The sequence below is a fragment of the Trichechus manatus genome, unplaced genomic scaffold, assembly GCF_000243295.1.
Source record: "Trichechus manatus latirostris isolate Lorelei unplaced genomic scaffold, TriManLat1.0 scaffold00043, whole genome shotgun sequence".
In the NCBI taxonomy this organism is placed as follows: domain Eukaryota; kingdom Metazoa; phylum Chordata; class Mammalia; order Sirenia; family Trichechidae; genus Trichechus; species Trichechus manatus.
The window spans coordinates 2,974,926-3,001,381 of NW_004443979.1; the positions used below are offsets into that span (position 1 = coordinate 2,974,926).

The following is a 26,456-nucleotide window of genomic DNA, read 5'->3' on the forward strand; positions in this document are numbered from 1 at the left end:
GCAATGCTGGAAGCACTCACCAGACTATGCCAAGAAATTTGAAAGACAGCTACCTGGCTAAACAATTGGAAGAGATCTACATTTGGGCCCATTTCAAAGAAAGGTGATCCAACGGAATGTGGAAATTATTGAATAATATCATTAATATCACACACAAGTAAAATTTTGCTGAAGATAATTCAAAAACAGTTGCAGCAGTATATCTGCCAGAAAGTCAAGGAGGATTCAGAAGAGGACGTGAAATAAGGGATATCATCACTGATGTCAGATGGATCTTGGCTGAAAGCAGAGAATACCAGAAAGATGTTTACCTATGTTTATCAACTATGTAAAGGCATCTGACTGTGTGGATCATAACAAATTATGGATAATATTGCAAAGAACGGGAATTCCAGAACACTTAACTGTGCTCATGCAGAAACTACATAGACCAAGAGGCAGTCGTTCAAACAGAATAGGGGGATATTGAGTGGTTTAAAGTCAGAAAAAGGTGTGGGTCAGGGTTGTATTCTTTAACCATACTTATTCAGTCTGTATGCTAAGCAAATAATCTGAGCAACTTAACTACAGGAAGAAGAACAGAGCATCAGGATTGGAGGAAAACTCATCAACAACCTGTAATATGCAGATGACACAACCTTGCTTGCTGACAGTGAAGAGGATTTGAAGCACTTACTGATGAAGATCAAAGACTACAGCCGTCAGTATGGATTACATGTCAACATGAAGGAAACAAAAATCCTCACAACTGGACCTATAAGCAACATCATAATAAACAGAAGAAAGATTGAAGTTGTCAAGTATTTCATTTTACTTGGATCCACACTCAACACCCATGGAAGCAGAGTCAAGAAATCAAATAACATATTATATTGGGCAAATCTACTGCAAAATACCTCTCTAAATTGTCAAAAGGCAGAGGCAGGGCCAAGATGGCGAACTAGTCAGATGCTTCCGGTGGACCCGCTTACAACAAAGACCCAAAAAACAAGGAATTGATTATATATGACAATCTAGGAGATCTGAACATCAAAGGCAAAGTTGAGGAACCAGACTGAGTGGCAGGGGCAGAGACAGATGGTTCGGAAGCAGTGAGGAGTTGCTAGACCTGACCTGGCAAGAGCCTGAGTCCTTCAGGCCTGATCACCTCATGTGTGAGCGGTGAGGCAGGCAAGCAGCAGTGCTCGGGAGGCATATTCTGCACTGGGAAAGACCCAGAGCCAGAGAGGCTACTCAGCCACCCAGAACCAGTGAGAAGCAGCCCTCAATAGATGAAAGATAAGTACTTGCATCCAGCCTATCGCACGGATGAAACACACTCGCCTTAGGGAAAAACCTCTTTCCCGTTTACCTCCCTGCTCCCTGCTCTGCACTGGGTCTTGGATCGGATTCGGCAATTTGCCGAGTTACCATGGCTGGAAGTAGGATCCCTCACGTGCCTGAGCCATTCTCCCAGTGTTGGAGAGTGAACTAATTAACAAACAGGAAAAAATAACTGCCGGCTCCCTTAAGCCAGGAACTCAGGGTAGGCACAGGTCATTTGACTAGGCGCAGGCATAAGGAACCCATGGACTTTGAGTGCCTTTCCCCCTGCATAGACTTGTGTGGGCTTGTTTCATCAATGTAGGCCCTCGTTACCACAGTACAACAGGGTATATACCGAAACTCAAACTTCAACTGTTTCAGCTGTGAAGTGCTCTGCCCATTGAGCAGGGTCTTCACCTACCCACATCAGGGGCCTGAGGACTGGTGGCTCCATCCATGCCACCTAGCCACCTGCGATAGGGGCCCAAGAATAAGAGGTGCCCTCCAGTCCTTAAAGCCAACAGCACTGAGTGCTCATAGTCTGGCTGCAAAACCCACCCACCTACATGCTCTAGGGAACAGGGACACGCCTTCCTCCTGGACACTGGGGGCAGCCATCAGCCCCCTGCCTTGCTCAGAGTGTGTCCCCCTGCTGCAACCAGATGCCTGTGTCTACACCAATCACCCATGCCTGTCTAGGACTGTCTAAGTTAGAACCGACACCACACACCTGGTGACTATCTACTTGGGCACCTGAGCTGAATCTATACAGGAGGAGTGGGCAGACTCCTGGGCTCACATACCTAGTAACAGATCTAACCACCTGGTGAGAGGACATTAGAGCTTCAAAGGTGCCAATAATCAAACTAGCTCACATGAGCAACCTATTTGGGCATATCAAACAAGAAGCTAGGACACAGTAAGTAAACATAAAAAAATGAATATAACAATTTTTTGATGGCTTGGAGACAACAGTCAATATCAAATCACATAAAGAGGCAATCTATGATGGCTTCAGCAAGCTCCCAAAATAAAGAATCTAGAAATTTTCCAGAGGAGGAAAACTTCTTGGAATTACCAGAGGCAGAATACAAAAGATTAATATACAGAACTCTTCAAGATATTAGGAAGGAAATTAAGCAAAACGCAGAACATGCAATAAAAGAAATTAAAAAGATTAGAGAATAATGACAAATTTAACAGGCTGCAAGAATCCATAGAGAGACAAAAATCAGAAATCCAGAAGATTAACAATAAAATGTCTGAATTAGAAAACTCAATAGAAAGTTATAGGAGCAGAATTGAGGCAATGGAAGTCAGAATTAGTGAGAATGAAGATAAAGCACTTGACACCAACTTATTTAAGGAAAAATAAGATAAAAGGATAAAAAAATGAAGAAACCCTAAGAATTATGTGCAACTCTATCAACAGAAATAACCTACGAGCGACTGGGTTACCAGAACGGGGGAGATAACAGAAAATACAGAGAGAATTATTGAAGATTTGTTGGCAGAAAACTTCCCTTGTATCTTAAAAGATGACAAGAAGATATCTATCCAAGGTGCTCACCGAACCCTACATAAGGTAGATGCCAAAAGAAAGTCACCAAAACATATTATAATCAAACTCACCAAAACCAAACATAAAGAGAATTTTAAGAGTGGCTAGGGATAAACGAAAAGTCATCTACAAAGGAGAGTCAATAAGAATAAGCTCAGACTACTCAGCAGAAACCATGCAGGCCAGAAGGCAATGGGATGACATATATAAAGCCTTGAAGGAAAAAAATGCCAGCCAAGAATTATATATCCAGCAAAACTGTCTCTCAAATATGATGGCGAAATTACGGCATTTCCAGATAAACAGAAGTTCAGGGAATTTGCAAAAACCAAATCAAAATTGTAAGAAATACTAAAGGGTGTCCTCCGGTTAGAAAATCAATAACATCAGATAACAACACAAAACTAAAACACAGAACAGAGCAACCAATTATCAACCCAGATAAGGAAGTCACAAAAATAAACCAAAGCTAAAACACTGAAAATAGGGAAACAGATGTCAATATGTAAAAAATGACAACATTAAAACAAAAAAGAGGGATTTTAAAAATGTAGACATAGATTTTTCATATGAAGAGGAAGTCAAGGCGATCTAAAGAAATAAAAGACTGGTATGAACTTAGAAAAATAGGGGTAAATATTCAGGTAACCACAAAGGAAACTACCAATCCTACAAGTCTTTAGGAAAATACAAAGACTCAGCAAATACAAAATTAACAACGATGAAAATACATAAAGAAAAATGACACAGCACAGAAAATTAAGTGGAACAAAGAAACTGTAAACAACACACAAAAAAAGTCATCAAAATGACTGCACTAAACTCATACCTATCAATAGGCAGCTCCACAATAGTAGTAAGAGACTTCACCACATCACTTTTGGTAAAGGACAGAACATCCAGAAAGAAGCTCACCAAAGACACAGAAGAGCTAAATGCTGCAATCAACCAACTTGATCTCACAGATGTATACCGAACACTCCACCCAACAGCAGCCAAGTATACTTTCTTTTCAAATGCACATGGAACATTCTCCAGAACAGACTACATATTAGGCCATAAAGCAAGCCTTAATAAAATCCAAAGTGTCAAAATATTACAAAGCATCTTTTCTAATCATAAAGCCATAGAAGTAGAAATCAACAACAGAAAAAGCAAGGAAAAAAATGAAACACATGGAAACTGAAAACACCTTGCTCAAAACCTACTAGGTTATAGAAGAAATTAAGGATGGAATAAAGAAATTCATAGAATCAAACGAGAATGAAAACACATCCTACCAGAACCTTTGGGACACAACAAAAGCAGTGCTCAGAGGTCAGTTTATACCAATAAATGCACACATCCACACAGAAAGGGCCATAATAAAAACATTAACCCTACAACTGGAACAAATAGAAAGAGAGCAGCAAAAGAAGCTCTCGGGCACAAAAAGAAAGGAAATATTAAGAATTAGAGTAGAATTAAATGAAATATAGGGAACAGAAAAACAATTGAAAGACTTAACCAGACCAAAAGCTAGTTCTTTGAAAAGATCAACAAAACTGATAAACCTTTGGCCAAACAGACAAAAGGAAAACAGGAGAGGAAGCAAATAACCCGTATAAGAAATAAGATGGGTGAAATCACAACAGACCCAAATGAAATTAAAAGAATCATAACAGAATACTATGAAAAACTGTACTCTAACAAATTTGAAAACCTAGAGGAAATGGACAAATTTCTAGAAACTCACTACCTACCTAAACTAACACAAACAGAGATAGAACAACTAAACCTATAACAAAAGAAGAGATTGAAGAGATAATTTAAAAACGCCCAACAAAAAAAGCCCTGGCCCGGAAGGCTTCACTGGAGAATTCTACCAAACTTTCAGAGAAGAGTTAACACCACTACTACTAAAGGTATTTCAGAGCATAGAAAAGGATGGAATACTCCCAAATGAAGACTACAAGACACTACTGCAAGAACCAAAAGACACCTGCATAAGCGGAAAAACATAACTTGCTCATGGATAGGTAGACTCAACATTGTGAAAATGTCAGTTCTACGCAAAGCGATCTACAGATACAATGCAATCCCGATCCAAATCCCAACAGCATTTTTTAATGAGATGGAGAAACAAATCACCAACTTCATATGGAAAGGGAAGAGGCCCTGGATAAATAAAGCATTACTCAAGAAGAAGAGCAAGGTGGGAGGCCTCACACTACCTGATTTTAGAACCTATTATACCGCCACTGTAATCAAACCTGCCTGGTACTGGTACAACAACAGATACATAGACCAATGGAACAGAATTGAGAATCCAGACATAAATTCATCCACATTGAGCAGCTGATATTTGACAAAGGCCCAAAGTCCGTTAATTGGGGGAAAGACAGTCGCTTTAACAAATTGCGCTGGCATAAATGGATAACCATCTGTAAAAAACTGAAACTAGACCCATACCTCACACTATGCACAAAAACTAACTCAAAAACGATCAAAGACTTAAATATAAAATCAAAAATGATAAAGATTGTGGAAGAAAAAATAGGGACAACGCTAGGAGCTCTAATATATGGCATCAACACAATATGAACCATAAGTAACAATGCACAAGCACCAGAAGAGAGACTAGATAACTGGGAGCTCCTAAAAATCAAACACTTATGCTCATCAAAACTTCACCAAAAACGTAAAAAAACAACCTACAGACTGGGAAAAAATTTTTAGCTACAACAAATCCGATCGGCGTCTAATCTCTAGAGTCTGTAAGATACTGCAAAACCTCAACAACAAAAAGACAAATAACCCAATTTAAAAATGAGCAAAGGATATGAACAGACACTTCACCAAAGATATTCAGGTGGTAACAGACACATGAAGAGATGGTCACGATCATTAGCCATTAGAGAAATGCAGATCAAAACTACAATGAGATATCATCTCACCCCAACAAGGCTATCCTTAATCCAAAAAACACAAAATAATAAATGCTAGAGAGGTTGTGGAGAGACTGGAATACTTATACACTGTTGGTGGGAATGTAAAATGGTACAACCACTTTGGAAATCAATTTGGTGCTTCCTTAAAAAGCTAGTAATAGAAGTACCATATGTTCCACTATCCTGCTGCTTGGAATATATCCTAGAGAAATAAGAGCTGTCACATGAATAGATATATGCACACCCATGTTCACTGCAACACTGTTCACAATAGCAAAAAGACGGAAACAACCTAGGTGCCCATCAACAGATGAATCGATACACAAATTATGGTATGTCCACACAATGGATTACTACGCAATGATAAAGAACAACGATGAAGCCATGAAACATCATATAACATGGAGGAAGCTGGAACTTATTATGCTGACTGAATTTAGTCAGTCACAGAAGGACAAACATTGTATAAGACCACTAGCATAAGAACTCAAGAAAAGATTTAAATACAGAAGAAAACATTATTCGATGGTTACAAGGGTGAGGAGGGAGGGTGAGGGTTATTTACTAACTAGATAGTAGATAAGAATTATCTAAGGTGAAGGGAAGAACAGCACACACTACAGGGGAAGTCAGCATAACTGGACTAAACCAAAGCTAAGAAGTTCCCTGAATACAATCAAACACTTTGAGAGACAGAGTAGCAAGGGTAGGGGTCTGGGGACCATGCTTTCAGGGGACATCTAGGTCAACTGGCATAACAAAGTTTATTAAGAAAATGTTCTGCATCCTACTTTGGTGAGTGGCGTCTCGGGTCTTAAAAGCTTGCAAGCGGCCATCTAAGGTGCATCAATTAGTCCCAACCACCTGAGTAAAGGAGAATGAAGAACACCAAAGACACAAGGAAAGTAGTAGCCCAGGAAACAGAAAGGACCACACAAACCAGAGGCTTCATCAGCCTGACACCAGAAGAACTAGACAGTGCCCGGCTACCACCAATGACTGCCCTACAGGGAACAAAACAGAGAGTCCCTGATGGAGCAGGAGAAAGGTGGGTGCAGAACTCAAATTCTAGTAAGAAGACCAGACTTAATGTTCTGAATGAGACTGGAGGAACCCCGGAAAGCGTAGCCCCCGGATTCTCCATCAGCCCAGAACTAAAACAGTTTCTGAGGCCAGCTCTTCAGACAGGGATTGGACTGGACTGTGGGACATAAAGTGATACTCATGAGGAGTGTGTCTCTTAGCTCAAGTAGATACAAGAGACTAAACTGGCAGCTTCTGTCCAAAGGTGAGACGGGAAGGCAGACAGGGTTAGCAGCAGGCTGAATGGACATGGGGAATCAAGGGAGGAAAGGGGAGGAGTGTGCTGTCACAGTATGGGAAGTACAATTAGGGTCACATAACAATGTATGCATAAATTCTTGTATGGGAGACTAACTTGAAATGTAAACTTCATTTAAACTACAACAATAAACAAAAAATAAAAAAGTATTAAAAGCAAAGATGTCACTTTGAGGACTAAGGTGGGCCTAACTGAAGCCATGGTGGTTTCAATCTCCTCATATGCATGTGAAAGCTGGACAATGAATAAGGAAGACCAAAGAAGAACTGATATCTTTGAATTATGGCACTGGCAAAGAATATTGAACATACCATGGACTGTCAAGAACTAACAGGTCTGTCTTGGAAGAAGTACAGCCAGAGTACTCGTTGAAGTGAGGATGACAAGACTTTGTTTCAGGTACTTTGGACATGTTATCAGGGGGGACCAGACCCTGGAGGACACCATGCTTGGTAAAGTACAGGGCCAGAGAAAAAGAGGAAGACCTACAACAAGATGGATTGACACAGTAGCTGCAACAATGGGCTCAAACATAGCAACAATCGTGAGGATGGCACTGGACCAGGCAGTGTTTCATTCTGTTGTACACAGAGTCACTATGAGTCGGAACTGACTCAATAGCACCTAACGACAACCTATGTTTATTTGTGTTTGCATGTGTGTGTGCCTATATTAAGAAAAGACATGAATGAATGAAAAGAAATATCAATTCCATACATGAAAACTCAATGTCATAAAGATGTCCATTCATCCAAACTGATCTATATACACAATGCAATCTCAATCAAAACTGATTCTAGAAAAATTAATGCACAGTAACAGAAAGAAAAAGCCTTCTGTCCAACTACAACTTCTTGTCCTCCAAATTGCTTGCTCAATTTTCCCTATACACCACATCATGAACCATCACGCCTAAGTGTGAACATTATTCACTTCTGATTTCACTACCATTACTCTACTTCAAATCTTCATCATTTCTTTTACAGATCACTGACATGGCTTCTTTTTATTTTTAATTACTTTTTAAATGCAACTTATACATACGATAGAGTAAAAAAGTAAGTATCCTTCTTTCTCGGTTCCCTAGGTATTCATAATCCCTCCTGGAGGCAACCCAGGTTACCAGTCTCTCACTTATTCTTTCAGAAATATCCCATGCTTTAAAATACTCTCTCTCAAGCTCACTCTCGCTCTTGCTCTGTTTACATATACATATCTATATATTTATAGATATATACTCACACCTATATACATATGTATAAACTAGAGAAACATATATATAACACTTTTTCATGCCATTAGTACTGTACAATATACACCATTTTACCCCTTGTTTTCTCCATTATCAATATATCTTGACAACCTTTCCCTAACAGTTTATACAGCAGTCTCATTCTCTGTACCACCACCCATCTGTCAGTTTATCGTACTGTGGTGGTTTGTGTGTTGCTATGATACTGGAAGCTATGCCACCCGTATTTCAAATATCAGCAGGGTCACCCACAGTGGACAGGTTTCAGAGGAGCTTCCAAAGTAAGACTGACTAGGAAGAAGGGCCTGGCTGCGTACTTCTGAAAATTAGCCAATGAAAATCTTATGGAATAAATAAATAAATACATAAAACCTTATGGATAACAAAAGAACATTGTCTGATATAGTGCTGGAAGATGAACCCCTCAGGTTGGAAGGCGCTCAAAATACGCCTGGGGAAGAGCTGCTTCCTGAAAGTAGAGTCAACCTTAATTGCCACGGATAGAGTAAAGCTTTCAAGATCTTCATTTGCTGATGTTGCACAACTCAAAATGAGAATTAACAGCTGCCTCAATGAAACGATTGACACAGTGGCTGCAACAATGGGTTCAAACATACAGACGATTGTGAGGATGGTGTAGGACTGGGCAAAGATTTGTTCTGTTACACACAAAGCCACTGCGAGTCAGAGCCACCTCGACAGCAACATTCTCTAATATCTGTATAGTATCCCATTGTATAAATAACCATTTGTATAACCAGTCCCCTACTGAGGCCATTAAGATTATTTTTAAAAGCTTTTTAAGTAATTTCCTAGTTCCTATATTGTTCACTTCCAATCCATTATCCACTCTGCAGCCAGAGTTATTCACTAATTCAGTAAATATTTATTGAGTGATTAATACATAGCAGGAATTCTTCCAGAAACTGGGGTTATAGTGTTGAACAATCAAAGTTACTGCTCATTTATAGCTTTTGCATTCTAGGTGGAGGAGACAGACTATAACAACAAAAAAACCAAGAACAATATAACATGAGGAGGTGGAGGTGGGGGTACGGTAAGGAGAGATGTGAAGAGAAATCTGTTCCAGGCAGAAGAAACAGCAAACACAAAGGCTCAGTGATGGGAATGCATGTTCAGAACAGATAGGAAGCCAGTGGAACTGGAGTGCACTGAATGGTGGCAGAGAGTGGTAGGTGATTATATCAAAAAGGTAGCAGGTGAGCCAGACCATTTGGGGAATCTCAGAACTTCGTAAGAACTTTGCAATTGTAAGAACTTTAGACTTTACCCTGAGGGGACTGGGAAGCCCTGAGAGAGCTGTAGGCAGAGATGTGGCATGATCTGTCTAATGTTTTTAAAGGATAACTCTGGTTGCTGTGCTGAGAATAGACTATTGGCGGATGAGCATACCCACTGCCGACGAGTGTCTTCTGACTCATAGTGACTCTATAGGACAGAGTAGAACTGCCCCACAGGGTTTCCAAGGAGCACCTGGTGGATTTGAACTGCTGACCTTTTGGTGAGCAGCCATAATTCTTAACCACTACGCCACCAGGGTTTCTGGGGGATGAGCATGGAAACAAGAAAAGCAGTTAGAAGACTGATTCCATAATACAAAGGAGAGATGATTTTAACTTGGCCAGGTGCAAGTAGTGCAAGTGGTCAAATTTAACATCCCTCCTATATTTTAAAGGCTTAGCAGTGAAGAAAGATGGAAGGAAGGAACCTGAGCCCCAATGAGCTTGTGAAGTACCTCACCAGCCTGTTCAAATCTTAAATATTAGGCAAGAGAGAAATCAACTTCTAATTCATCTAAACCACTGTAATTTGGGGTCTATTATAGCAGCTTAGTCTATATTTTAACTGACATATATATGTCTATTATTCAACCAAGTAAGATAGCAATAAGTTGGATATACATTTCTGGAGCTTAAGGGATTGGTCAGAACTGGAAATATATATAAATGGGTGTCATCAGCATATAGATAATATTCAAAGCCATGGTCCTAGATAATAAGATCACCTTAGGAGTACAAGTTGAAAAGAAAAGAGGTCCAAGAATAAGCCCCAGGCACGGCAACATTTAGAGGTCTAAGACATGAGGAGACACCAGAAATGGAGACTGAGAAGGCATAGCCAAGAATGCCAGAAGAGAACCCAAAGAGAGTGCAGTCCCAAAGGCCAAGGCATGAAAGTGTATTAAGAAAGGGTGATGAACTCTGTCAAATGCTGCTGAGAGGTCAAAATAGGACCTGCAAACTGGTCGTGTCATTCTTCCTCAGAAACCCTATCTACAGCTTCCCAATCAAGTTACTTTGAATAAAAATCCCTCCCCCAAGCCCTCACTCAAGCACGCTCACATACATATAACGGAATCAATAAAGTTCTATATGATCTGACTCCTGCCTCCTCTCCAGCTTCAACTGTCAACACTGCGCCTCCTGTTCTCTAATACTGCGCTTCTTTTCAGTTCTCAGACGGGTTCCAATCGTCCAGGGCAGGACCTCTCAAACTTTAATGCACATATGAGTCATCTGATTCAGCTGGTCTGTGGAGAGCCTTGAGATCCTGCCTTTCTAACAAGTTCCCAGGTTACACTGACGCTGCTAGTCTGTGGACAACATTTTGAGTAGTAGGGACGTAAAACAGTCTTTCCTCTCCTTCTAGCTAAGTCCTACTCATTCTTCCGGTTTCAATTTAACTGTCATTTCCTCAGACCTCCCCAGATAAGACCAGAGACCGTTCATATGAGTTTCCACAGCACCCTGCTCATCTCTGCAAAAATCATCACATGCACAATAAGTAATTCACCACCTTTCTTGTCTTCTTGTCTCCAAGTACCCTGAGGGCAGGGATTATGTTTCTCTTGTTTGCAGATGCTTCCCCCTAATTCCTAACTCAATGCCTACCACATAGTTGGTACACAAACTATATATATGCTGATTAAGTGATTATTCAGAATTATATTTCTTGCCTCGAAAAGATGTTTACAACATACTAAGTAAAAAACCAGGTAACAAAACAATACGTATATAGCGCTATCCCAGTTTTGTTCTACATGATTTATTTGCATAGGGAAAAGTCTGAAATGGAATATTCAAGAATATTTAACAGTTATTATCTCTGCAGTGGTAACATTTTGAGTAACTGGATGGTTTGTTTTTGGTTTTTTGCATATTTCTATGTTCTAAAATATATTATTGTTGTGTGATTAATTACTTTTGTGTGCGGCCTTTCTAGCTATGGGCTTGTTACTCCCACCCAGGTGACTGTGTGATAGGGTAATTGTGGCCTACCAAGGGGACTGGTCGGTTTTGCCTTAAAAGAGAGCCAATTCCAGAGCAGAGAGAGGAGCTCACCACCAAGGAAGGAGAGACCAGGCAGCAGGAGACGGTGGGTGGGCTTCCCAGCCCTTGGAGAGAGGAAGCTGAGTGCCTTTGCGCAGAGACTGAAGGCCAGGGAGAGGCATGCTTGCGAGCATGGCTGGGAAGAGGCTGTCCTGATGGAAGAAGTATATCTTGAATGTTCTTGAGCCTGAATTGTAACTGTTACTTGTTTAATAAACCCCATAATCGTAAGTGTGGTCTGTGAGATCTGTGTGGCCATTGCAATGAATAATCGAACCCAGTAGAGAAGCAGAGTACTGTGGGAGGGACGGTTGGTATTAGAGTTGGTAAAGATGGTGGAAAGAGGAGGCACGTCTGACCTCTGCCTCATAGGAATCAGTCTTGGGCTGCTGATCTTGGTTCTCCTGTCCCCTTGCGGGATTGGAGGAGGTCAGACACCTCTCCCAAGCCATTTTTACAATTATTATTATTATTTTGCAACAAAACAATAAAAAATAAACTTAAACACTGAATTATGACCCTTAACCTTTGGTTTTCCAGTTGTTGTTGCTATTTTAATGTATAGAAATAATGGTCTATCCACATTTTTTCTAAATTTGACTAGGCATTTCATTTGCAATTTGAAGCTAAGTTGAGGGTTAGGCCTTAGGATCTAAATAAAGCCTAAGCACTGCTTACCCCAGGAATCTGGTCATAGGGGTACCTGACTTGGTAAGGTCAGCCAATGTTTGTAGAACAGTATTTCTGCCATCGACTCTCTGTTTATTAATGGTGGATAAAAAAAATACACAAGTAGTTTTACATAGACAAATCAGCGAAACGGAACAAATTCCATAAACAGACTCAATAAAACATTGCAATTTAAGGTATAAAAAGCTGGCATTTCAAATCAGTGGGGGAAAGAGAATTTATGAAATAAATAATGTTGTGCATTTGGCTAGCCTTTTAGAAAAAAAATAATGCTTATTCCTCTTATCCAAATAAATTATAGATGGATCAAAGATTTAATTTTTAAAAGGAAGCCATAAAGTTATTAGAAGAAAATGTGAGAGAATATGTTTAAAATCTAAGGGTAGATTTGACATCAAGATAAGAATATATAAAGAAACAATTGCTAGTATTAACTACATAAAAATTAAAACTTCTGTACAAAGCCATAAAGTTACTAGAAGAAAATGTGAGAGAATATGTATAAAATCTAAGGGTAGAAAAGGCCTTTAAAAGAATGACATCAAGATAAGAATATATAAAGAAATAATTGCTAGTATCAACTACATAAAAATTAAAACTTCTGTACAGCATAAAATACCATAAACAACAATGAAGAACAAACAACAAAGTGAAAAAAGTCTACAATATATATGACAAATAATTAAAGCCTTTAATATAAAACGATTACTTAAATATCAGTAAGGAAGAGATGAATGACAAATCAACAGACTATGAACTGGTAATTCTCAAAAAGAAGAAAATCAAATAGCCAAGAAACATCTAAAAATATGCTCACCTTACTAGAAATTAATATAAATAAGTTATTTTTCCTCATCAGATCACAAAATGATCAAAAAAATGACAATTATACTTTGGTAAGAGTGTAAGGAAATGAACCGTGTTATAAGTTGTTAGTAAGAGTATAAATTGGTATAACTTTTCTAAAGAGAAATCCAGCAATACGCATCAAAATTTTCAACAAAAATTTTGAATCAATAATTCTCCTCCTATGGATTTTCCTACATTATAGCTTGACTAAATTTGTAAATATCATGAAATAATCTAAATGTTCACACATACATTGAATAAAAAAATACAGAATGCCGTGTATAGTTTAAACATGTACATATACAAAAATGTCTGGGAGTCTGTTCACCAAACTATTAACATTAATCGAAGTGTTTCATGGCACCTTTTAATGATTTCTCCTGTTATAAAACCCAAAGTCAGAAATTCCATGTCAAGAATCCTAACTAAATAATGTCTATAAAGTTAACAATTTAGAAATTATTTTTAAAAGCAAAACTGTAGTCAATGTGGAATATTTTTATAGTTCTCATCAAAATTGCTGTTTAGCAAAATAAACAGAAGTTCAAATAGTACATTGCTATTTCAAATAAAATTAAGTATGTACCCTTACTATTCCATTAAAATATCCCTGAGGTTTGCCACAAGTAACAACCACTATACACAGGATTAGGAAAGCATTGAAACTATATAACCAAGTATTATTATGCTTTGGAGTTAACTGTTCTTTGTACACAAAAACCAAAAAGTCACCAAGTGAAAGAGCATCCATTTTGTGTTTACAATTATCTTTCTTGAGAACACTTATTAGTGCAGAAAAAATTATACATTGCTCTGAACGTGTAGGCTCAGGAGACAGATATATTTTGAAAAGGTTAAGCTATGTTTACCAAGGTAATCCTCAAGAAATGGATACTACAGAATTAAATATTCAGTACTCAAATTAACTTCTTATTTGGTACTCAGGAACAAATTGCCAAGAATTATCATCATCAAATAGAACACTTATTGACTTTCTTGGGAAAAGAAAGTGAGGTCTACTTAAAGAAAAAAAATTTAGAATTGGAAAGAAATCATCATTTTTAACACTTCACATGAATAACAGAAGCTTCAAGTCTTCAAAATGATGCTTGGCTTGCAGAATGCTAACAGAAATGGCTCAAAACATCATTTCATGACTTACATCTTTATTTCTGACTCCCAGCTTTAAGCTTCTAAAAGACATTCCAGAAAATGTCACGCAGGACAATTTTTTCCTACTAGAGATACTGAATCAGTGTCAAAATTTCCAAAATTCTTCACATATGATTTTTTTTCAAAAATTTAGCAAACACTGACTTAATAAATTCAAATGAGAATACTTTGTTGTTGTTGTTAGGTGCCATTGAGTTGGTTCCAACTCATGGCAACCCTATGTACAACAAAACAAAATGCTGCCCAGTCCTGCACCATCCTCACGGTTGACAAATCCTAAAAACACCTTTTGCTTAAATCAAATATAAACATGAGAATGAGCCTCTTTTAGAGATTCAAACGAAACTCATTGTAATTACTAACCACTGGGTAATCAGGTGATTTTAAACCATAAAAGAATGTAGTAAACTATTCCAATTTTTACTAAAAATCAAGTTTGAGGAAATGGGCTTAGAATACCATAAAACTGTGGGTAAATTACTAATAATTTTGTGATAATTAGTATAATTTGAATGATTTTTTAAAACAGTCTCACAAATCTAGGATAGTTAAAATATTGAAAAAGTTTCTCTTTTAAATGAAATGTAATATTTAATATTTTTAATACTCTTAAAGCCTGTAGTAGATGATTTCTCAGGATTCCTACCAACCCATCTGAAACGCAAGAGCCTTAGGAGCATGCATTCTCAATAGGGAGGTGATACAGCCCCCAAAAGTGTGAAAATTGGTTCCTGGAGGTTAAAAAATATATACAGTCATGTGTGGCTTAACGTCCACGATACATTCTGTGAAATAGGACGTCATGTGATTTGGATATTGTGTGAACACCATATTATATACTTAGTAAAGCTATACGGGATACTGGAGTGTACCTGTATTGACTAAACAGCCAAAATACTGTACGTATACGGTACTGATTTCAGCTAATGTATCTGGCAATACACGAGATTGGATGCTACTGCCTACGCGTTGAGGCATACACTGTTATACGGTAAACTTTTTATTTGTAAGTAGGGAAAGTTCACATTAAAATAACGATAGAAAGTACAGCACATACATGCATTTATTATGACTATCAAGACATATGTATTATAGGTTATATATGTATTGTACCATTATATGCCAGGCAGCACAGTCACTTTGTATCCAAGAGACATGAGATACACATGTTGTGTGCAGGAAGCTGTTGAGTTTGCTATGTTTGGTTACGTCTGCTATGTCTTGTTCTCCATCAGGATTTCTGAACTCTATTATAACCTTATGGGATCACGGATGTATACGCAGTCAAATGTTGCCTGAATGGACTTTCTGCGGTGCATGACTGTACTCTTTTTATGTGTAAGGTACATGTGTACACACAGTACAGAGATAAATCTACTGTATATCTGTGGTATTAAAATTTCATGGGGAGAGGCCATTAGAAGAAAAAGGATCTAAAAAAAAAAATCTCATTAAGGGGGTGATAACGAAAAGGTTGAGAAAAACCAAGGTAGACATACCCAGATTCTAACCACTATCTGAAGATAAGACAGGGCAAGTTACCTGATCTTATGGAGCCCCAGTTTTTTCATAAATAAAATGAAAATTGTGACTTCTCTCTTAAACAGTTGAAGATTTAAGTAGGAAACATATACAAAGCACACAACACGATGCTCATAATATAGTGACTGTTAAATGTTAACCGCCTTCCCTTTTCTCCTCTCTTGTGAGGATTCTATAAATCATAGACTCCCACAAAAGAATTCTCGGATTCCAAAGGAAACTGGGATACAAGGAGAAATGGAAGGAACTCCAAGAGATGACTTTTGTACGTGATACCCGGACCCCAGTACGCCCAATGATGGTGTAATCTGGTTTAACAGGCTGGATTCCCAAATCTGTGACTTTCTTAGTTGTGTAAGCCTGGCTAAGCTGCTTTACTTTTATGTGCCTCAGTTTCCACATCTGTACTCCATAGCTGTTATGAAGAACAAATGAGATCCCGTATGTGACACTCTTTGGACACTATAAACCAGTACACAAAGGTTAGCTAATGATAGGCTATGGTTCATGGCAATAATGGCAGGAAATGGAGATACTGACCTCGTCTGTGTGAGACTGGAAAAGGAATGGAAAAGAACAAAAACCTGATCCTAGAACAGAATTTTCTTTAAAATTTAAACCTCAAAGACAGAATTTCTTTGACCACTTAAATATAGTTTAAAACAAAATTACCTGTGGAAGTCTTACCTATCTCTTTGCTCTTCATATGTAGAGTGATCATCTGAGAAAGATGTTCCAAGTATTTCAAGTAGAGTATTGTGGCCTTTTTTGTCGGCAGTATGATACACCCGAGAAGCCACACACAAGTCAATGGGCAGCCGGTGGGTTGGGATAGTGGTGCACAGGTCGTGAAGGCTAGGGGTGGGGTGGTCCTGTGGAATTCTGCAAAGGAGAAAAGGAAGAGAGCTTTTATCTTTTGTGGTCTTTAGACATAAAACACACATACATTTTATATTAACAGTTTAGATCAAGCTCTAAAACAAAACAAAAAAAAAACAAACCCACTGCCATCAAGTTGATTCTGACTCATAGAGACTCTATAGGACAGAGTAGAACCGCCCCACAGGCTTTCCAAGGACCAGCTGGTGGATTCAAACTGCTGACCTTTTGGTTAGCAGTCAGCTCTTAACCACTGCATCACCAGGGATCTAAGCTCTAAAAAGGATGTCTAAATGTAGGAGATGAGATTTAGAACTATAGTAATGGTTTATAACAATTTACTATCACAATCTAAAGCCACTGACCCAAGCTTCAAACTCATATTCCCAACCATCTTGACTAACATCTCAACCAACCTGCCTCACAGACACCTCAGAATCAACATGTCTAAAAGCAAACTCATTATCATCCCTCCCCAAACCTCTTATTCTCCTGAACTCTGTCACTTAGTTGGAGACATCATAACCAGACATCATGCATTATTCTTCTACTCCTCTGCTTGAATGCTAATGTCCCTGAAGAAGTAGAACAATTATCCATCATCCATTAACTAGCCTCTGCGGACCTGTGACTCCCTAAATCAGTGTGGCATCCCCCCTTCCACTATACTGGAACTTGTCTCTGTTCTGACTTTCCAAAGTAGAGAAGGGGGCACAAAGAACTGCTTTATTAATTCCCAGTGCCACTTGCCATCCAATCAACAAATACCTACTGAGAACCTACTACGTGCCAGGCTCTGTGCTAGGTACTTTACAGACTTTCTCTTTACTCTCACAATGAACCTATATGGGAAGTATCATTATCCTTATTTTGGATAGGTCATAAAATTAGTGGAGTGACTGCTGGGACCCAAACTCAACGTTACGGTCTATAAGCCAAATTTCTTTCCCATTATTGCCTATTGATGACTCCTGAGATGAAGACAGCCCTTATTCACTACCCTCCTTCTCCACTCCCCTACTTAACTATACCCTTATGTTAACCAAATGACCTTCTTTTCATCAAATCATAGAACATGTTCTCTATGACCTCCAAGCCACAGCTGATAATGTTGAGTCCTTCTTCAGATTATTCTTCTTCCATGAGTTTTTTTTTTAAGCCTGAACTATCCCAGCTTTCCACCTACCTCTCAAATTAACCATAATTTGACTTTGTCACTGAATTTTTTTTCTCCAGCTTCCAACCTGGGTTTGGCTTCCAAGCTTCAATCTTCTCTTCTACACTGGAAAAACCATCTTCATTGCTTCAGCTATTCTCCCTGTGCTGAGAGCATCCAAATCTCATCACCTGTATCACCATCTCTCCTAAATTCCTTGTCCTCAAGGTAAAAACATTGGAGTCATTACTGACTCTTCTCTCCTTCACTTGCACATCCAGTGTTGCTCAGGTGTGCTGCTTCTCCATGTTTATTGCCACCACATCCCAGCCAAGGTCATCACCTCAGACTGTATCAGTGGGGGGTCTGCCAATCAGGTTGGGCATCCTACCCTCCATCTCTTCCCCTCTTCAACCTATCCTGCAAACTTCTACCAAATTGTTGTTGTTGTCAGGTGCCCGTGAGTCACTTCCAAGTCATAGCGATCCCATGTACAACAGAACAAAACACTGCCCAGTCCTGCACAATCCTCACAATCGTTGCTATGTCTGAGCCCACTGTTGCAACCACTGTATCAACTAATCTCATTGAGGGTCTTCCTCTTTTTCACTGACCCTCTACTTGACCAAGGATGTCTGTCGTAGTCATCTAGTGCTGCCATAACAGAAATACCACAAGTGGATGGTTTTAACGAAGAGAAGTTTATTTCCTCACAGTCAAGTAGGCTAAAAGTCCAAATTCAGGGCATCAGCTCCAGGGAAGGCTTTTTCTCTCTGTCGGCCTTCTTCTCTTCGGTGTTCCCCCAGACTAGGAGCTTCTCGGCGCAGGGACCCCGGTCCAAAGGACGCGCTCTGCTCCCGGCACTGCTTTCTTGATGGTATGAGGTCCCCCTGTCTCACTGCTCACTTCTGTCTTTTATATCTCAAGAGATTGCCTCGGGACACAATCCAGTCCTGTAGATCAGGTCCTGCCTTACTAACACAACTGCCACCCATCCTCCCTCATTAACATCATAGAGGCAGGTTTACAACATACAGGAAAATCACACAGTACCAGGAATCATGGCCTAGCCAAATTGATACACACACTTTTGGGGGGATATAATTCAAACCATGACAATGCCCTTCTCCAGAGACTGGTCCCTCCTGATAACATCTCCAAAGTGCATGAGACAGAGTCTCGCCATCCTCGCTTCTAAGAAGCACTCTGGCAGTACTTCTTCCAAGATAGATTTGTTCATTCTTCTGGCACCCCATGCTATGCTTGATAGTCTTCACCAACATCATAATTCAAATACATCAATTCTTCTTCAGTCTTCCTTACTTATCATCCAGCTTTCTCATGCATATGAGGCAACTGAAAATACCTTGGCTTGGGTCAGGCGCACCTTAGTCCTCATAGTGACATCTTTGTTTTTTTGGACTTTAAAGAGGTCTTTTGCAGCAGATCTGCCCAATGGAATACGTCGTTTGATTTCTTAACTGCTGCTTCCATGGGCGTTGAGTGTGGATTCAAGTAAAATGAAATACTTGACAGCTTCAATCATTTCTCTGTTTATCATGTTGTTGTTTATTGGTCCACTTGTGAGGATTTTTTGCTTTATGCTGAGGTGCAATTGATAGTGAAGGCTGTAGTCTTTTATCTTCATCAGTAAGTGCTTCAAGTCCTCTTTACTTTCAGCAAGCATTGTTGTGTCATCTGCATATCAAAGTTGTTAATAAATCTTCCTCCAGTCTTAATGCCTCATTCTTCTTCATCTAGTCCAGTTTCTCAGATTATTTGCTCAGCATACAGATTGAATAAATATGGTGAAAGGATACAACTCTGATGCACATCTTTCCTGATTTTGAAACCACACAGTATCCGCTTGTTCTATTCAAACGACTGCCTCTTGGTCTGCGTACAGGTTCCTCACAAGCACAATTAAGTGTTCTGAAATTCTCATTCTTTGCAGTGTTATCCATAATTTGTAAAAATCTACACTGTCGAATGCCTTTCCATAGTCAATAAAACACAGGTAAACATCTCTCTGGTATTTTCTGCTTTCGGCCAAGATCCATCTGACATCAGCAATGCTATCCCTCATTCCAAGTCCCCTTCTGAATCGGGTTTGAACTTCTGGCAGATCCCTGTGGATGTACTGCTGCATCCACTTTTGAATGATCTTCAGCAAAATTTTATTTGTGTGTGATACTAATTATATTATTTGATCATTTCCACATTCTGCTGGATCACCTTTGTTTAGAATGGGCACAAATAATAGATCTCTTCCAGTCAGTTGGCCAGGAAGCTATCTTCCAAATTTCTTGACATAGACGAGTGAGCACCTCCAGTGTTGCATCCGTTTGTTGAAACATCTCAATTGGTATTCCATCAATTCCTAAGGCCTTGTTTTTCACCATTCCCTTCAATGCAGCTTGGACTTCGTCCTTCAGTACCATCAGATCTTTATCATATGCTACCTCCTGAAATGGCTGAACATCGGCCAATTCTTTTTGGTACAGTGACTCTGTGTATTCCATACATCTTCTTTTGATGCTTCCTGAGTACTTCAGCATTTTCCCCGTAGAATCCTTCAATATTGCAACTAAGGGCTTGAATTTCTCTTCAGTTCTTTCAGCTTGAGAAATGCTGAGTTTGTTCTTCCCTTTTGTTGTTCTAACTCCAGGTCTTTGCACATTTCATTATAATACTTTACTTTGTCTTCTCGAGCCACCCTTTGAAATCTTCTGTTCAGCTCTTTTACTTCATCATTTCTCCCGTCTGTTTTAGCTACTCTGCATTCAAGAGCAAGTTTCAGAGTCTTGTCTGTCATTTATTTTGGTCTTTTCTTTCTTTCCTGTCTTTTAATGACCTTTTGCTTTTCTTCGTGTATGATGCCCTTGATGTGATTCCACAACTTGTCTGGTCTTTGGTCATTAGTGTTCAATGCGTCAAATCTATTCTTGAGATGGTCTCTAAACTCAGGTGGGATATACTCAGTCATATTTTGGCTCTCATGGACTTGCTCTAATTTTCTTTAGCTTCAACTTGAACTTGCATATGCGCAATTGATGGTCTGTTCCACAGTTGGCCCCTGGCCTTGTTCTGATTGATGATATTGAGCTTCTCCATCATCTCCTTCCACAGATGTAGTCAATTTGATCCTTGTGTATTCCATCTGGAGAGGTCCACTGTATAGTCGCCGCTTATGTTGTTGAAAAAAGGTATTGCAATGAATAAATCTTTGGTATTGCAAAATTCTATCATGCGATCTCTGGCATCATTTCTATCACCAAGGCCATATTTTCCAACTATAGATCCTCCTTCTTTGTTTTTAACTTTCACATTCCCATCACCAGTAATTATCAATGCATCTTGATTGCATGTTTGATCAATGTCAATCTGCAGAAGTTGGTAAAAACTTCAATTTCCTCATCTTTGGCATTAGTACGTTGGCGCGTAAATTTGAATAGTGGTTGTGTGACTGGTCTTCCTTGTAGGCGTATGGATATTATCCTATCACTGACAGTGTTGTACTTCGGGATACATCTTGAAACGTTCTTCTTGACCGTGAATGTGATGCCATTCCTCTTCAAGATGTCATTCCCAGCATAGTAGACCATATGATTGTCCCATTCAAAATGGCCAATACCAGTCCATTTCAGCTCACTAATGTCTAGGATATTGATCTTTATGTGTTCCACTTCAGTTTTGACAACTTCCAATTTTTCTACATTCATACTTAAAACATTTATATTCCAATTATTAATGGATGTTTGCAGTTGTTTCTTCTCATTTTGAGTCATGCCACATCAGCAAATGAAGGTCCCAAAAGCTTTACTCCATCCATATCATTAAGGTCGACGCTACTTTGAGAAGGTAGCTCTTTCCTAGTCATTTTTTTTTTTTTAATCTAGTTAGTGTTTTTCCCTTCCCACCCTCCCCTCCCTCATAACCATCAAAGATGTGTGGAAACCTTTTCATGTGTTTTTATAATAGTGGTCTCATACAGTATTTATCCTTCTGTGATTGACTTATTTCAATCAGCATAATGCCCTCCAGATTCATCCATGTGGTGGGATGTTTCACAGATTCATCACTGTTCTTTATCGCTGTGTAGTATTCCATTGTGTGGATGTACCATAGTTTGTTCATCCATTCATCTGTTGATGGGCACTTAGGGTGCTTCCATCTTTTTGCTATTGTGAAGAATGCTGCAATGAACATGGGTGTGCATATGTCTATCTGTATGACAGCTCTTATTTTTCTAGGATATATTCCTAAGAGTGAGAGTGCTGGATCATACGGTATTTCTATTTCTAGCTTTTTAAGGAAGCACCATACTGTTTTCCAAAATGATTGTACCATTTTGCATTCCGACCAGTAGTGCATAAGAGTTCCAATCTCCCCACAACCTCTCCAACATCTATTATTTTCTGATTTTTTGATTCGTCCCAGTAATGTCAGGGTGAGACGGTATCTCATTGTAGTTTTGATTTGCATTTCTCTGATGGCTAGTGATTGCAAGCACTTCCTCACGTCTCTGTTAGCTGCCTGAATGTCTGTTCTGAGGAGGCAGCTTTTACCCAATAGTATTTTGAGTGCCTTCCGACTGGAGAGGCTCATCTTCTGGCCTATACCAGACAATGTTCCTCTGCTATTCATAAGATTTTCACAGTCAATTTTTTCAGAAGTAGACCACTAAGTCTTTCTTCCTAGTCTGTCTTAGTATGGAAGCTCTGCTGAAACCTGTCCACTGTGGATAACTCTGCTGGTATTTGAAATACCAGTGACATAGATTCCAGCTTCATAGCAACTGGCAAGCCACCACAGTACAAAAATTGACAGATACATTTTGCCAAATTACCTTCTTTAGATACTCCTTTACACAGTACAATGGTTCTATTTTACTTACTGCATCCACCTAACTTCCCCTCTCTAAGTTTCAAGGTTCCCAGCAGCTGGTCCTACCTCTAACATAGTGACTAAGACTAGGGACTTTGGAGTCAGGCTGCCTAGGTTCAACTCCCAGTTCAAATCCTCTCTTGGTCATAAGCAAGTCAATTAATTTCTGTATACCTCACATACTTCTCCAGTAAGTTGGGAATAACAACATTAGTGCATCCTCTATAAAGCTGCTTTAAAAAAAAGAAAGAAGTGAATGAATTTACAACAGTGTCTCTTGCATGGCACATGTTAGCTATTATCATTATCATCAATTCTCAGGACAAATCATAGGGCCAGCAAAACTTGCCAGTGTCTTCTGACCGTGTCTAAATATCCTTCAAATATTATCTCATGGGCAAACTTCTCTGATAATTTTTCCTTTTGTTTCTTCTTTTACAGATGTTTCATTGCCTTATTCTTGTGTCACTCATATTGGCTCTTCATCGAATGGGTTAATGCTGATCTGTTCACTGACTGTTCCATGTGTCTTGTGCGATCTCAGAAAACAGCACAGTATAAAGAAAATAGAATTTGGAGTAAGCTGGGCCTGGATCAGAATCTTGGTTCTAAAACTTAAACACTGTATTACTAGCCTCTCTGAAGGTTTTTTATAAAATCAGAATAAAAATCTCAAAACTCTTGTATTTGTAAGAACTGATAAAAATAATAGCTATATCATAACTGGTCCCTGGAAGTCTCTCAAGGAATGATTGTTTTATTTTTACTGTTGTTATTACTAATATGCACTGCAAAGCACCTACTCATTTCTAGGCACAACATGTACATTATAGAGAGTTGTTTATGCAATTTCTAAAACAAAACAGGGCATAAGAACAAGGCATGAAATTTGCACATTTTCATGTGAGGGAGAAAAATGGAGGTAAATCTAAAACATTTGAAAATGCCTGAGACAAACAGACCTGACTAGGGGGGAGTGTAAAGGGGTGTCCAGGCAGCCAGGACACCCTGGCACTCTGTGTTCTTAAGAAAAGGCTGAAAAATAAAAACAAGGGGAGAAGAAGGTGACCTAAGATGCCAAGCTCACCTACATCATCATTCTGCCTGGGACAGGTCTTGGCTATGGAATGTGCTCGAGACTACATTTCAGGTTTTTATTTTTTCTTAAAAAGGTATCACAACCAATCTGAATTCCTATGCTCCCCATCACACCCCAATAATATAAATCAGCAAGTAAATCTCCCTTGGTTATTGAGCCAAACAGCAATATGTTTTCAATAGATGGCTGGATTCCCATTAAAACAACTTAATTTGGGGGCTAGTCACTGATGAGAAAAGTTAGGTAAAAAATTGATTAAAGAAAAAAAAGTAACAATAGAAAGATTTTTTCAGAAACCTTTTTCCAAAATTCTTTTTTACTGTATTAATTTTCTAAAAATCAGAATTTTTATTCTGCATATCATTCTTATTTCTCTCTGATGGAAATTTCTAATTTCATTTTTAATGAATTAAAACAGTACTATATATGTCAAGAAGCTCTACAAATATTTTTGGCATGCTCAAGAAAGGCTGTGTGTTTTTATAGCACACTCTCCTTAAACAGGACTATTTGTCATTCTTTGAAACACCAAGACATAAAAAAGAAAAGACTCTGACTCTGTGTGTGGCCATGCGACTTTGCTTAATGCACTAAAACGCAAGGTTTTTCAGAAAAAAAATCAAGAAGTTTCTGCACCATTGATAATCTGACAGTAACTATTTATTGAAGGTAAAATACTTGTTGTCTGCTGTCACTATTTGTTTTAATACATAATCTCGCTAACTAAATGAACTTAAAGCAATGCAGATAAGCAATGGCATGTACAGGGTCACTTAAATGCCAATTTGACGGTTTCATAAACTTTGGAATTCTTTTCCCATGAGTCTATTCTCAGCTACTTAATTGTGAGTAATATCCATTTACAAACTTTAGGTTGGCCATAAAAGGGTTGTCTTCCATGTCCAGCACACATTTCAGTGCCCTAAGCAACAACAAAAGCTAATAATTAAAACTTCTTTAAGCCTCCATAAAGTGTTAAATGAAGAAGAATCTAGAATAAACCAAGCCATAAAAACCTACTGGTGAAATAAGGAGAAAATCAGAGTTTCAACAAAGTGAATGGCAAATGGTAAATCATAATCTAAACTGCATTTATACACCATCACTGAAAATCATAGTTGTACTCCTGTGTAAAACAGCAATTTTTTACGATAAAAATATGAGGCAAAAATGAAACATGAAATAATAGTAGAGAAAAATAAAGCCATCTAAATTACCAAATTGATTGGCCTATAGCCATTTTGTGTTGGGTTATCATTTGTCATTTCAAAATTAACCAATATAACAAGTAGTAAATCCAAATCAGACATTATAGTGACCAAAAATATCAACTCTAACATGCCAATATTTAATTTTCTTCAGTCTATTTTTATTCTAGTTATTGTTGCATCATCAAAGTAAGAATAGTGGTCAAACAAAGAAATAGAAGCATGGAGTAGAGCATATATATCCTAACTGCAAATCTGTCACCAACTTTTCCTGTGAGAAAGCTTAACTCAGATCTCATATACGAATTTCTAAAACATTTAGTTTTCCTTTTTTTAAAAAAAAAAAAGCATTTTCATGTATCATTGCTACTGAATAACTTCTCTTCAGACAGTAAAATATGTAAATTTAAGGAAGTTACTTTTTAGCTAGTTTTTGATCCCTCGGGGATTTTAAAGATTTTCTTGGTCTCTGTTGCTGAAATTCTAATTTACTTTTTCTCATTCGTTTAACTTCTTTTCCCTTGATTTGCAAGAATTCTGATGATGATACCTTTAAAAAAATATATAAAGTGTGCTGTTAAAGAAAGCTATAACACGAGCGTTATAAAACTGTCCATCTCATAGACTTATAATTTCTAGGTATATTTTATAACTGAACGTAAATCCTAAAGGTAAACTGATATTGTTGCTGTTAATCGCCATTGAGTCAATTTCGACTCATGGCAACCCTATGTATGCAGAGTAGAAATGCTCCATAGGGTTTTCAAGCAGATCACCAGATCTATCCTCCAAGGTGCCTCTGGGTGGGTTCAAACCACCAATCTTTCAATTAGTAGTCCTTAACCATTTGTGCCACCCAGGGACTCCCTGGTAAATTCATAATTTCCTCTAAATTCATTCTTAAATTGTTACATATACAGCTTCATAACAATAAAAATATTAGCAGCATATTTATTTATACTACTTTTATTTATTGCCTTAAAATACTGAAAAGGAAATATAATATTTTCCCTCTATATATCTTCTCTTCTTGATTGGTACTTTAATATAACTTACACTTACTGTCTTAAAGTTTAGCATGACTGGTGGTTGCAAGCACAAGCTAAAAAGAACTTTAATGCTTTATACAACTATTTTCAACGTTTATCCATTTATACTTCTTACAGTTCTATTATATTCTATTACTGCTCCTTAGGGGAAAAAATCACATACATTTCTGTCTCATAAATAATT

At 38.3% G+C, this 26,456-nt stretch overlaps 1 protein-coding gene across 1 annotated transcript in view; it reads right to left on the bottom strand.

The window, feature by feature from the left end:
- TTC6 (tetratricopeptide repeat domain 6) overlaps window positions 1-26,456 on the bottom strand; it is a 249,006-nt gene that overhangs the window by 153,974 nt on the left and 68,576 nt on the right. Inside the window, exons 5-6 of the mRNA XM_012555603.2 lie at window positions 25,643-25,773; window positions 16,682-16,876 (exon numbers count right to left, since the gene is read on the bottom strand). Of these exons, the coding sequence (XP_012411057.2) occupies window positions 16,682-16,876; window positions 25,643-25,773 (326 nt within the window). The remainder of the gene's footprint in view (window positions 1-16,681; window positions 16,877-25,642; window positions 25,774-26,456) is intronic.